The sequence below is a fragment of the Vanacampus margaritifer genome, chromosome 9, assembly GCF_051991255.1.
Source record: "Vanacampus margaritifer isolate UIUO_Vmar chromosome 9, RoL_Vmar_1.0, whole genome shotgun sequence".
Lineage (NCBI taxonomy): Eukaryota > Metazoa > Chordata > Actinopteri > Syngnathiformes > Syngnathidae > Vanacampus > Vanacampus margaritifer.
The window spans coordinates 15291524-15306411 of record NC_135440.1 but is presented as its reverse complement, the minus strand read 5'-3'; the positions used below and the strand labels follow the sequence as shown (position 1 = coordinate 15306411).

The 14888-nt window shown below is 39.1% G+C and overlaps 1 protein-coding gene and 1 long non-coding RNA gene across 3 annotated transcripts; one reads left to right on the top strand and one right to left on the bottom strand.

Moving 5' to 3' along the window:
- The first annotated feature begins 8867 nt into the window (after positions 1 to 8867).
- On the top strand, positions 8868 to 14618 carry LOC144058391 (trypsin-3-like). 2 transcript variants are annotated; one of them, XM_077576835.1, is made up of 5 exons: positions 8868 to 8925; positions 12561 to 12720; positions 12791 to 13053; positions 14258 to 14394; positions 14469 to 14618. In XM_077576835.1, exons 1-5 carry the CDS (start codon positions 8877 to 8879, stop codon positions 14616 to 14618), a joined length of 759 nt encoding a protein of 252 aa, XP_077432961.1. In that variant the 5' UTR covers positions 8868 to 8876. The 2 variants fall into 2 exon arrangements, with proteins under 2 accessions (XP_077432961.1, XP_077432960.1); XM_077576834.1 differs by having other exon boundaries at positions 8886 to 8919.
- Positions 10919 to 12922, bottom strand: LOC144058403 (uncharacterized). Its single transcript, XR_013295430.1, has 3 exons — positions 12777 to 12922; positions 12632 to 12708; positions 10919 to 12117 (listed from the first exon to the last, which is right to left on the bottom strand). It is a non-coding gene; the product is annotated as an uncharacterized LOC144058403 (long non-coding RNA).
- Positions 14619 to 14888: the final 270 nt, after the last annotated feature.

The following is a 14888-nucleotide window of genomic DNA, read 5'->3' as shown; positions in this document are numbered from 1 at the left end:
TCTCATGTCATTAGTCATTTGGTCGTAAAAACTGAAGGTCCAAGGTCAAAGCCAGTCTACATCATTTCTCCGAGGCTGGTGGGGAGCTGAGATAATCGTATCAGTATCATCATGTCTGCTTATTAAGAACACTAATTCTTTGTCAAGTCTAAGGGGGGGAGAATCTTTTGTACTAGTATAAAGCAACTGTGTGTTTCCATATTCGACACACTGGAAGCTTAACATCACCTTTCGAATGTAAGCTTTTTTTCCTGTGTCTTCAGAGCTCTTAATAAAATCCTTGCAAGGAACTTTTTCATACGATCTCAAATCTGATTTATTTGAACACGCAAAAGATTACACTTAATAAAGTAATCAAATAATGCCTTCAATAGATAGATAGTGAAAGACATATTCTGTTTCAATTTAATTATAACTGTTTTGATTTGTTATAACTATTTAGAATTGGACAAAATTGTTTTGATTTACTCAGTATAGTTTTGTATGACAATTCTCTTTCCCTTTAAATTCCCACTAGCAAATGTATTGAGACATCATAGTGACCAATGGGGGCGTAGTCATGTGACTTTGGGAGGTAACGGTTTGGAGGACAAGGGATATTGCCAGCAAGCGGGGGGAGGAACTGGACAGTTGAGAGATACAAGATGGCGCGGGTGGCGACTATCTGTCTCCTGTCGGCGATGTCGTGAATAAATGTGAAGAAAATGCCTGAATTCACTGATCTCATGTATGTTTATTAATCAACGGCATGAACACGCAAATGGTAAGAATCCGCCATTTCCAACAATAGATAGGTAGGTAGGTAGATAGATAGATAGATAGGTAGGTAGGGAGGTAGCAGGGGTGTTAAAAAAATCGATTTAGCAATATATCGCAATCTAACAGCGCGCAATTCTCGAATCGATTCAATATGCGGCCGAATCGATGTTTAAACAATTTTTTTAAATGGAATTATTCAACAAAACGTCTTACTTAGGGTTAGGGTTCAGACGTTAAGCATTGAAGAATGTTATACTAATGGAATATTAATAATATTTAATTTCAATGCTGTTCAAACATGAAACAGTTTGCAACAGATTGTTTGTTAAATACAGTGGCCCACAGTTTAAACCTGAAGTTTCAGATAAATACATTTTCATACAAATCTTACATTGTACATGTACAAGTTTCTAAATTTGAGAAAGAAAAAAAATGGCAATAATCAACTTATAGATCCGTATCTGGATTAATCGGTATCGAATCGAATCGTGACCTATGAATCGTGATACGGATGGAATCGCCAGGTACCAGGCAATTCACACCTCTAGTTGATAGGGCAGGCGACTTACAGTATATATATGGATTGATGGATGATGTTAAGACACCAAGTCTGATGGATGAGTGGATAGATTATATGGAAATATGGATAGATGAAAGGCTGGATGGAGTGAAAGAAGGATGGATAGATGACGAACACCCAATTGATGATCGGACGGAGCTGGACTTGAGGGTAGATGGACAGAACGATAGCTGTTTGAAGAAAGAGATGAAAAGATGGACGGACAGATGAACCAAAGAACAGACAGACAGATCAATTTATTGATAGATTTGATCCCCTAAGGAGAATGATACCCAGCAGTAAAGCGTTCACGGTGCAAAGTCAAAAAAGGTCTTCAGAGAACAGGTCAGCATTTTTCTGGTCACTTGGGAACACTTTTGTCTTCTTTCACGCAACCCTACATTCCTGAAACACTTGGCAGTCAAAGGCCATACCCAAAAAGAATCATGTTGGAATCTCCAGACGGGCAGTATCCAAGATGTTATCCGCAAACCATGTAAGCCACTAGATACTACATTGGTATGCCGTACATCTGCATAGCCTCAAAAAAACATCCCTGGAAAAAATTAAAAGAGCTAAAAATAAAGAGATTAGCTTTGAGCTAATTTATTTTTAAAGCAAATGGTAATTCTTGCTGACAACTCACTGAAAGGTCACACAGCCTTTCTAATTGAGTGTTTCAATGTGGTGTGGTAAAAGCAATTCTGAACACCATGTGGCAGAATTAAAACATAAGCGTTTCATCGACAGGATGGGATGAACATATGCAATAACACGAGCAGGCGGAATGCGCGGAACGGAGTGGGAGTGTTGGCCCGCAGAGAGTGAAAATCAATCTCTTGCTGGTGTCCCTCAAGTATAGCTTTTTACCTTTCAGTCAGCATCTCAGTTTAACCCTGTGGTCACACTTCCTCCCGCATGGTTAGTCTTCTTGGTTTTTGCAGCCAGACTTGCTACACATTCATACATCTGTTTGACATGATATTGGGTTGATGGTTGAACTTTTTTTTTTGCTCTCTAGAGGAATGTTGCAAAACATGTCAAATGCTCCGTTTCCTTCATGACTGTGCTTCAGTTATGTGATGGTGAAAAAACTCTGGCGATGTGAAGCTATGGAAGTCATTAGAAGTTGATACTGAACCTTCATATTCATTCATTTTACAACTAGGGAATACAGATGAGTCTTATATTCTTTATTCTTATATCTTATATTGGTCGATATATGTTTATACAGTACGGAAGTATGAAACTGCCAATGTAGAGTAAATATTTTATTTATACTTGTAAATACGTTTAAGTTAAAAAAAAAGCAATTATTTGTAATTAGTAAAAAAAAGTCAATACCCCGTGGCTTTATGGAAAAAAGATGACGAATGGAAATCATGCACTGCACACATAATAGTAAAACATGAAAATCATAACAAAACAGTGTTTACTTAGTATAATGAAGGCCAAATGCTAAAAAGAAAAAAACATTTTATTTTGCATGCGCAGGTTAATACCCCATGGCACTATGGGAGAAAATGCTATATTTTTAGCATTTATCCTCCAAGCACGTTTAAACATATTTAAATACAGTTGAACGTATTTGCAAGTATGTTTAAGTTAAAAAAAATCTATTATTCATAATTCCTAAAAAGTCACTACCCCGTGGTATTATAGGGAAAAATGATGAATGGAAATCATGCACTGCAGACATAATAAATCATAAAAATTATGACTAAATAATGTTTACTTACCTAAATTTCAAAAGTATTGTTAGAATGTAGGCGAAATGGTAAGAAAAAGAAAAAAAGATTTAGATTTAGATTTTGCTTTCCATATGCAAGTCAATACCCCGTGGCATGATGGGAGAAAATGCTATGTTTTTATTATATAGTCTACAAGTATGTTTAAAGCAACACTAAGGATCTTTCAGTTTATGTTGATTATGGCGGCGCCTTATGGATAAAAGCGGTAATGTTATGCCTAAAGGAAGACCACATTTCCCATGAGGACAAACGCATTGCGTCATTTTTTAGCTCACGCCAGCAAGTGACAGCCGGGCCAATGTTGTTCCTTGTCTGCCTTTTTATCTGGGTAGCTTCCCCTTTTCTTTTTTGTCTCCTTAGACAAAACATTTCAGTTATTTTGCAGCTTCTGCCATGAGAGCAGTAATCATATGTCGACATTCAAATTGACTTCCGTCTTTGTAATGAATCGGGAAAGGGGGAAGCGACGTATGCCATAAAGCAGTCAGCACATTTGTAGTTTTTGGTGTGGCAGTGTTCCTACCATCCTCCTCAAAGTTGTTTACCGCCAGTAAAAATGATACAGACCCGCTTAGGCCATGGCAAAGGTACCATTCAACTAGTTTTAAGTCGATGTTTCATCAGAAGAGATATGAAAATATTTTTATAAAGGTTGAAGAGTTCCTTAGTGCTACTTTAATCGTACATGCATATACATGCCAATGTACTTGCAAATATGTTCAAACGTATTTAAATACTTTTACATATTTGCAATTACATTGAAACGAATGTGTAAGTCAAAAATGTTTACTCCACATTGGCAGTTCCAAGCTTCATAATACAGAGTTCAACATCCTGACGTCTTAAAGTTGACCACTTCCAAATGTAAAAATTAGAGAGATGTGATTGATTACGATAATTTCGCATGCTCATGTGGTGAAAACGCAACGATGCTCAAAATGGTAATCAGAATTGCATCGTAAGCTACCAAAACCTGCCCAGCCCCAAAACCAAGTCCCCTGCTAATATACAAACACAACCACACAGGAACTGAACCCTGCCAGTAGTCCAGATGTGAGGGGGAGTAAGAATGGGAAGGAGGGGAGTAAGAAGCACAAAAAGTCAGGCATTGTGTCCATTTACACGCGCTCGCCCTCAGCTTGAGCTCGGACAACGCCCTTTTTGGAGCGCGTGGGAGAACTCATCAGCAACTATTTGATCTCACACGCATCAATCGACAACACCTCGACCCAAAAAGCCCACTTCGGCAAGCCCCTCAATCGACCGTCTGCTTGAGCTGACGTCTAGACAGACCGACTACTTTGTTTAAATTACAACGCTCTTGACAAATACCAGCTTTCATTTCTGAGTGAAGATTTATCCCCCCAAACATTTCAGTCTTTTCACAGAAGCGAAAGACGCAGCGTTTTGCTGCTGTCTGTAGGGGATATTAATAGTCATCCCAAGGCTATAGTTTGAGGGAAGCCTTCTGAGCGCCGGGCTTTGCCAGTAGTTCTTGATTTACCAACCAAACGTGCAATTATGTGTACACCACACAAATACCAATTTGGGTGTGTAAAGAAACCGGTGGAGGCTTAAAGAGAATGCCAGAGCAGGATGATATACGCAGTCGGAGTATGTGGCTTGATTATTCATTATATAGGATTTGGGGAGGTGGGGGAATAACCCGAAATGCTAAACGACAATGCTACTGTCTGCACGTCTTTGTGTGTGGCGGAGTGCAGCGCTAATAACATAGTGTCGTTTCCACAGTCGCTGTTACTGTAATTCACCCGCTACTTATCATAGCTATGCAGTGCATAACAGTCAAGCTCACTGCGTTTTTCTTTCGGGGGGCTGAGTGAGACGATGCTGATGGAACTTGTGGATTCCGGTTACGGCGGCGTCATAAAGACACAAATAGTGGGAATCTGCAGCGAGCTGAACCCTCAAAAGTTTGTTGGTCTTGTTGCGGTGCTGACTGGGAATCAAATGTCTTCCCGAGTGTGGAAAGGTTGGGGATTTTGTTTTTCAAGTCAAAATGAGTGCCAACTGTGCTTGCCCCCATTATGCCTCATTGATGTGTTCTTTTTCTTTTTTTTTTTCACGAAATGCACCGCACACAAGTGGGGGGGGAAAAAAAAAAGCTGAGCCTCAACAACCAAAACCACTTCCTTACTTTGGTCCTTATACTTTCCACCACAACGCTCGGTGCCTTCCAGCAGACCAGAGGGATATGAATAATCAACCTTGGCTCCGTCTGACAGAAAAGAAGCCTGGTAATGCATAAGTCATACAGTGCTTCCTTTCTCTACAGTTTATTTGGAGGCACAGCTGAACGAGACCAGGGGAACCGGAACTGGTTAAATAGGGGGCGCCAGATGGTCGAATAAACACAATTCCTCAATCGTCGCAAGGTCAGCAATACTAAAATTAGCCTGACCACCTATGCAATTATCAATCTTATTGACGAGTTCAAACACAATGCGCTTTCTTCTAACAAATGCCTTTTATTTATCCAGTTTAATAACAAATTCTGCTCTGCAGATGTGTAAATAAACGGGCATCTGCGTGTCACATGTGACACAAAGAAACTTAAAGAGAAAAAAACTTTGCGCACTTGGGTGATTCAGTTCATTTCTAGTAAATGTATTTATTTGAGTTTATATTTTTGTAGCACAACATCCATTTTAATATACAGTAAAAGTGATATTTCTTTGGCATCTCAAGGATGATTTTTGTGTATATACTCTAGCATACTTTCTCATACTTTCTCATGGTGTGCAGGAAATTCAAATGGGGTGAGCAGTCCGTGTCAGAACAATAGCATCTATGAAATAAAATAATTACAATTAGTACCATATTGTGCAAAAGGAACAGATGTTTATTTGTCTTCAACGGATAATGCACTTTGCGGCAAATTTGGGTCTACATTAGGGATGGCCACTATTTGTGGAAATAATTTATATAAACGTCTCATAATTTGTGTGTCTTTCTGTGCCTATTTTCATATTGGTCAATGAAGCAAGCCCTATGTAGTTTGCCTAGCAACAAGTGTTGACCAGATTTTTTTTAAATTAAATACCAGGAAACTACAAATTAATTTAACTGAAAATCAAATATACAATAAATTATTACCAGGTACCTTTTCAAACAAATTCAATCACTTGTCAATCTGGTGAATGGTGATTGTATTATTACTTTAGCTAATGCTAAATGCTATCTTGGTTGACAGTTCAACAGCGCTAAGCAATCAGGCAATGCACTCACCATTATCCAACCTTTTCTGCTTGGTCCATTTTGCAAAATCTTGTTTATAAAACTGAAAATCAAAAACATGTCTGTAAATAAAAACAAGCAAGTAATGTTGCATGGCAGGAATACAACATTTTTTTGCAGTAGGCTTCATACTTTTCCACAACATTTCACACGGCCCCACATTATAACATTGAAAACGCGCTGCCAGAAATGCTCAGCTTGCTTGGTCTGACTACATTTCCCATGATTCTTAGACATAGAAGCAGGAAGTAGTTCTAGTTCTGGTGTGCCGTAAATGGGAAAGTAATTAAGAAGGAATTCAACAGTTGATTTCCTTTTAATTGGTTTATTGTTTGAATCGCTATGACAACTGTATGATTGACATACACATGGCCCAAACAATTAGCTTGGCAAAATTCGCTCAAATGGGACTATCCCAGTAAAACAAGACTCCGGGAAGTCTGGTCATCCTAGTTAGTAGATACAAAAACAGAGTCATACAAATGATTACAGATTTATTTCAGTAACGTTTGTTCAAGAATAACAAATGAGTGGTCTTCATTCTTCAATTAATAACATTACCATTGGAAGAGATACGGTAAGTTTAAAAACACAACCTCAGACAGTAAAGTAGTTTAACATTTTTGGTTTGTACTGCTAGGTTTGTCACATGACCAAACCCGGAAAATAAGATCATTGATTTCCTGTAAAATATGCTGCAATAACAAGCAGGACAACACATTGATGAAATGATTTTTTGAAGCTGACATTTAAAATAAAATAAAATAAAATAAAGTAAAATATTATTTTTTATTTTATGTGTTGTCCTGCCTGTTATTGTAGCATATTTTACAGGAAATAATAAAATAAAATAAAATAAAAATCTTTATGGGTCTTTTTTCCAAATGTTAAATACAAGTACCGGTATATCATTTATTTATACAGGTAAACATGATCGAAGACTAATCATCATACTTCATAGAAACAAATAAAAATAATATCATATGACTAAACATAATTTGATTTATTTCAGAAGTGTATATCAAACTGGGGCAGCACGGTGGCTGACTGGTTAGCACGTCCGCCTCCCAGTGCTGAGGACGTGAGATCGAGTCCGGGCTTCGGCCTTCCTGGGTGGAGTTTGCATGTTCTCCCCGTGCTTGCGTGGGTTTTCACCGGGTACTCCGGTTTCCTCCCACATTCCAAAGACATGCATGGCAGGTTAATTGAACACTCCAAATTGTCCATAGGTGTGATTGTGAGTATGGTTGTTTGTCTCTGTGTTCTCTGTGATTGGCTGGCAACCAGTTCAGGGTGTACCCTGCCTACTGCCCGAAGCCAGCTGGGATAGGCTCCAGCACCCCCGCGACCCTTGTGAGGAAAAGCGGTCAAGAAAATGGATGGATGGATGGATATCAAACTGGTAGCCTTTCGCAATTTATATGTCAAGAAGCTCTCAGCTTCAAACAGGCGGTTGTAGAGGTTTAAGGTTCCCACGGGTGCCATGTCACGGCTTTTGCACATTTTTCCGAATGCAGAAGCAGGTTGCACATATGCCAAATTGATTGGTGAACCGCCATTATTTTGCATTACCACTCGTGGTATCACTGATCACAATTTAAAAAGTAAAAAGCAGCTAAACAAAGTTCTTTCCAGGTCAAATGACATTCCGATAAATGAATACTACAGAAAGATAACAACAGTACAGTAGTTGTTTCAAGGAATTACTCAACAAGGTGGGGCCAATTAAATTTGCTATGTGCTTTATTTGAAGTCAAAAAGCACAAGCCATGAGCTGCAAGATGGCGAGTGATGTTTACGCAAAACTGAGGTAAAACCTGCCTGTGCTGGAAGGGAATGTGTTGTATTTTAGCCTTAAGTGTATAATCACAGGGTTTGGTTCAACGCACTCTCCCATTTAGCTGTGTTTCTGTCTGTTGTTGATTACCGTCTATATGTTCATACATGAGTAACCCACTCTGACTCATAAAGCCACCGCACAATGAATTCATTCTGATTTAATAATCATAAACTAAAGTAAATTATTGACTGGTAACATACAGGTGAGTCACATTTTGGTTTCTGTCATAATTTCATGGGCATTACTGTACATTAAATAATGAAACAAAAAAACAGATATAAATAAATAATAATGAATTTATTATCCAATTGAATTTTGCAGTTTTTAGCCATACAGTTTCAGATTATTATTATTATTTTCAGTATTGCATACATTACATATCATCACTGCTATGTGAAAATGTCCTATTGACACCCCCATTTTTTTATTTTTACGTTTTTGGGATGAAACCGTTTGCAAACATCCCAAAAACGTTTTTTATTAAAGGTTTTTCACGTAATTTTCAAATTGGTTTAGCCTTCTTTTTTTTCTTTTTTTTTTTAAATAGAAGTGTCCACACTATATCCACTATAGTGTAAACACAAACAATTTATGGGTAATGTAGCAGATGTCTAATGTTTGAAGTGTGATGAAAAAGACCTTGAGAAGGAGATAAGAGCACTGACATTGCTGAGTTTGAAGTCACATTCACACACTACTGGACTGTGGGATGAAGGGAATGAAGCTTTTTGTTCTCCTTGCTCTCTGTGGAAGTGCAGGTATAGTAAAAATAAATGACAAAATATAGCAAAAGCGTATGTTATAAAAATTGGGGTTGAGTAAGATTAATTTGATCAGTGAATTTGATTTTATTTGTCAGGGTGATTTAAAAAATATATATATATATTATATTTATTTTAGCAAATTTAGGACACTGCTTATACTAACAACACGGCAGTTAGGCTTGTTTATCAAAGCAGAGTGGTCGCAATATTAAGCAACTTTTCTGACTCCTCTGGCTACTTTTATTCTCAGACAGCATGAGTAGAATAATTTTTGCAAAGTTTTCTGTATAACAAGAAAGGAGGGTGGAGGGCAGTCATAAAGTTTATCACACTGAACTGTGCCAAAGAAATGGTGCCCATTTGTACGTTGCAAAAGCTATGATTTATCGACAGAAGTCATTTCTGGATTCAGCAAATCTGGCAGTAATCAGGCCTGGGTGTGGCCAGTAAAAGTGAACTCTGTTTAATGACTTTTACACATAGGCCCAGATGGGTTGGATTTTTTTTCTGGTAATCCATTCTGAGATTGCATTTTGCATTTGCTTGTGTTGAGGTATTAAAATGAGGAATCCGAAAATGTAACTGCCATTGACGGCTATAGACGTCAAAAATTCATTTGAACAATTTCTATTAGTTTTACAATTTTTCCCCCACTTTAGTTAACAAGGGTATGAAAACCTAGAAAAAATGTATTGTACATATAGAACAGATATAAAATTTGTGATTAATCTTGAGTTTAAAAAAAAAAGAAAAGATTACTAAAAATTAGGAGTGTCAGACGATTAAATTTTTTAATTGTAATTATTCGCATGACTCCAATAGTTAATCACAAATTTGATATCTGTTCTAAACGTACAATACATTTTTTTCTAGGTTTTCATACTCTTGTTAACAAAAGTGGAAAAAAAGTGAAACTAATAGAAATAGTTCAAATGAATTTTTGACGTCTATAGCCGTCAATGGCAGTGAATGAGTTAACAAACGGCAGAGGGCAGATGTAGCCTTTCATTTCAGTGTTTCCAAACCTTTAATGAGCCATTTGAAAAAATGCCACAGCACACCACCAAACTTCAAGGGAAGGGTCAGCTATTCAAGCAGCGTCCATCTGGTGGGGCTGCAGGTGCGCGCCACAGTAAGACCTCAAACAGACTAAACAGGTCTTCCTGGCTTTGAATTTGGAGCCAAGTCATTGGTTGCATGGTACCTCATCTCATTCAATTTCTGTGAAACCGGTGTTGACATTTTGCGTGAGTCCTTTGGTGAACTTAATGTTGCACAGCAGGCACAGCCATTTTTGCTCCTCCGGTGCATGCTGATGCACGCCTGGCAGAAGTTGTGGCCACGTGGTGTTGAAATCGGCTCTGTGAACAGGAACTGCTCTTCACGTGGAAAAAGAAAGCCATTTATCAATATCTGAAAACACGTGGTAAGAAAGTGTCTGTCATACAACATAGGAACTGCATAGCAACTGACAACTTCATCAACAAAAGGGCCAAAGCAACTGTATAGCAACTGACAACATCATCACCACATCAAAAAGGACAAATAAGGACCATAAGAACACAATGACCCCATGACCCAACCCAAAACAGTCATAACGCTATTTGGAGTCAATCGAGGGCACTAGAAATGGCGGCAAGGGTGTGATTGCCATTTGACATGTTTGAATGTGATTGGTTAATTCTGAACATAGACACATCCCAGTTTAACTCATTTGCTCCCCAAAACGTATAAATATGTTCTATTTTAAATATTACCATGCTCCCAAAGACTGGTGGACCACGGACTGCTCCCGAGTCGATCACAAGGGGTGTAGGAGGAATGGCGTTTTGTTTTTTTGCGAGCGTGTTATTGCTATACTGTATATTAAAAGAGTAGTTTATTTTTAAGGAGAAATAGTTCCGTTTTTTTTTTTTTACATACCTCACTTCCTACATGTTATGAGGGAACATTAATGGATGAGGGATGGTGGACCCAAATGCCGGGAAACAGGAATCAAGTGCAATGCGTGGCACTTTTATTAACCATAGTGAGAAAGGTGAGCAGACAATCTTGACTGGGCGGCACGCGAGTGGACTGGTCGCCATGACTGGACATGACGTTAGTAGACTGGTCCGCCTAGACTCGAACGAGCGTGACGTGACAGGACCTGATTTGCCTTGACTTGCTGTGGAGTGAGTTGACTTGGTTGGTGCTATTTGGCTTCTTGGCTGTAACGATGACGACTTGGCTAGCTGTGACGATGACGACTTGGCTAGCTGTGACGATGACGACTTGGCTGTGGCGATGACTTGGTGGTGACAATGGCTTCTTGGCGGTGACAATGGCTACCCAGCTGTGATGAAGACGACTTGGCTGTGATGAAGACGACTTGGCTGTGATGAAGACGACTTGGCTGTGATGAAGACTTGACGCACAAACTTCCACACATAACATAGTCAATGCAACCACACCGACTGGATAAACACAACAGACTAAGGCCTTGTCCACACGAAAGCCAGTTTCAATGTATCCTCACAAGTTTCTTATCGTTGAGGCCGTTCGTCCACACAATGACGCGGTTTCGGAGCTTGAAATCAATCACTTTTGAAACTGAGCTGTGGAGTGGAAAGATTTCAATAAGCGCCCCGTACGCATCCGTCTGGACACCATATGTAAGATACTCCTCCAGTGATGAAGTAATGGTCGCAGCTCGATGACGACGCATTGTCGCAGATTGATGATGTATGCGCCAAGTCTCGCGTGACTGCGCGCGAACCGTCAGTCTGTCAACAACAATGGCGGATAGCCGTGTCGTAGTCGTTTTGCGCAGCCGCCTTAGCTTGCTTATGCAGCAAAATATTTTGTTTTTTTATTCCCACGTTCAACAAGCGGTGTTGTACTTGAATCACCGCCATTGTCACTTCTCCTGTGTTCGTCTTTTTCATGTTGTTTTGATACATGCAAAGCCATGTTTGTTCTGTAGATTGCAATAAAGTTAGGGAAAAAAAGTGTTCGTCTTCTTCGCCGATTCGTCTTCTACGCTTTCCGTTAACTCCCTGTGGCTGCGCTACAGCGCCACTCCAAACCTCTGCGTCTTCTTTTGGACACACATGCTTCTGTGTGTACGAGATTTGTTTGAAGAACGAAGCTGGCTTTGCTTCCGTCTGGACGGGGCCTGAATACGGCAACACTAATAAGACACACCTGGGGAAGAGAAGACGCACACAGGTGGACATAGTTAGACATAACGAGACAAGGGAAGAAACCAGGAACACAAGACAAAAAACACCAACCACAGACAAAAACAATAAGAACACCCAAAACAAACAAAATCCTAACCCCCACAGAACCGAAACATGACACTCCATCTTTGAACAAAGTCCTGAGTGGTTCAGCAGCCCAAAATTTTAGCTTACTGGTAGCGCTCAGCGCTCCCAAACAGACATCAAAAGAGAGTTATGTTTTTTTGTTTAATTTTTACCAATATAAATGAGGTATATGTTAAAATAGTTTAAATGTATGGCATCTTTGAATAAACTTTGAGTATCATTTAAATATGTTGAGGTCGGACCAAGTGTCCTTTTTTGGAAATCAAAATATGGTCACCCTAACTGATGGATTTACTGTGATGGATTGTCAATTTTAAGTTGCGGCTGCCCTGAGGGATGACGACAGAATAGTTGGCGGGTACGAGTGTCCCAGAAACTCAGTGCCCTACCAAGTGTCTCTCTTCACGGGATACAACTTCTGTGGAGGGGTTCTCCTGTCTCCAGAATGGGTGCTCTCTGCTGCCCACTGCAGACCAAAGTGAGAAAGATCATCATCCTCCTTTTGAAAACATTAAACGTTTTGTTTAAACTTACAACTCCTTATCTAGATCCGATGTAGAGGTACGGCTGGGGGAGCATGACATCTGGGAGGCCGAGGGCCCTGAACAGCACATCATGTCTGCGAAATTCATTCGCCACCCCGAGTACAACCCCCGCACGCAGGATAGCGACATCATGCTCATCAAGCTGAGTCGACCCGCCTCTCTGACCAGCCACGTGCGCCCGGCGACGCTCCCTTCCAAATGTGCCACTGATGGGACCATGTGCCATGTCTCTGGTTGGGGGAGCATCCGCCCCAGTGATGAAGGCTGTGAGTCACGTGACTAAAGTCATGCAAGTACTGTAATTGGTTCTGGCGGGGGCGGGGGACTGGGATGCCTCTGAAGTCTTAGAAAAATGTTGTTTGTATGTGTGAGGCATCATGCAAGACGTCACAAACTTGTGGGATTTTTAAAAAATTATATTTGTAAATAACTGTTTAGTTGAGAAATGGAGTATATCATAGGAGAAATTATTAATACACTACAGTGTTCCTTTGCTACTTCATGATTCATCTACACAACTTTTTTTTTTTAAAGCAACCGTTTTTTTCAAATGGGATTTTGCTGTATACTTATTGATTGTGATGCCTTTACACGCGAGAAAGCCTATGGGAGGATAAAATTTTATTTTACAAAAATGTTTTTTTCTCTGTATCACATATTTTTATCTAGAACGTGTGGGTTTTGAATAGGGCTGTCGCTATTGAATATTTTTTGAATCTGTAATTCTATTGATTAGTTGAATAAGCAGATAAAAGTTCATTTTGTGTTTTAAGTAAAACAAAACAATTATGCCCAGAGTAGTGTTTATTAAACCACTATTTGTTGATTATTTCTTATCGTTGACTAACCAGCAAAATTAAACAATATCACGTGAGAGAGATTGATCTAGTACTCGTCAACCTTTTTGAGTTACAAAAGTAAAATAAAAAAAATATGTTTTCAAATGTATTATTTTAATTAAACAAAAATGAAAATCAATCTGCTGTCATAAAGGACTACAAAAATCACAGAATAATTACTATTGAGAGGGTAAAATCAGAGGATTTGGAGTTAATCAATGGCTCGAACCTATATTATAGTAGTTGTCAATTATGTTGACAATCGATTAGTTGTCAATTAATATTGACACCTCTAATCTGGAACAAGCTCTGAACAGGGCTTCAATGTAATATGACAGTCGCGATAATTGAAAAGCACATTGGCCTTTAGTAAGGGTCCATCTTCTCACTTAATTTGTCAGATGACGAGTCATTTTATTTTATTTTTATTTGTTTCACTCTATTTTATGTTTCACGTTGTTTTTATTTCAACTATCAATCTATCTAAGCACTTTGTATTCAGCCGCTGTTGTTTTTAAAGCGCTTTATAAATAAAGTTGAGTTTGCTACTGCATCATCATACTGTAAAATCCTAATTACATCATGTGCACACTAAATCGACAAAAAAAACTCTGTCTTCCATTTTGTTTAGCAAGGTTTCCCCATACGTTGCAGTGCGTGGATGTCCCTCTCCTGAGTGATGATGCATGCTTTAATGTATATCCTTTCCAAATCACTGATAACATGATCTGCGCTGGCTACCTGGAGGGAGGTAAAGACTCCTGTCAGGTAATTTGGAGATGTCGCCAAACGGTGTGTTTCCGAGTCTCAAATTTGCCATAATTTGTCTCCTTTATTCACAGGGTGATTCCGGGGGTCCAATGACATGTGACGGCGTGCTCCAAGGAGTTGTGTCGTGGGGGAAAGGCTGCGCTCTGAGAAACAAGCCCGGAGTGTACACTAAAGTGTGCAATTACGTCACGTGGATCAAGAAGACAATGATGACAGGCTAGACTTAGAAGACTGATGTGAGAACATTGTGAAATGACCTTGTGGTCTATCAGTGTGGCACCAGGCTAAAAATAAATTACGTGAGAACATGTGCATTTCTATTACTTTTCCCACACTAGCACAGACCGTGTGAACTATTTTTCTTTTAATTATTTTTCAAAACGTTAATGGTTTCAATCAAACTTCACTGACAGGTGTTTTGGTCACGTCCAAAGGGTTTCATTATGCCAGTGCCACAATTTATAATGTTGGTAAGCATTACTCTGACTTAA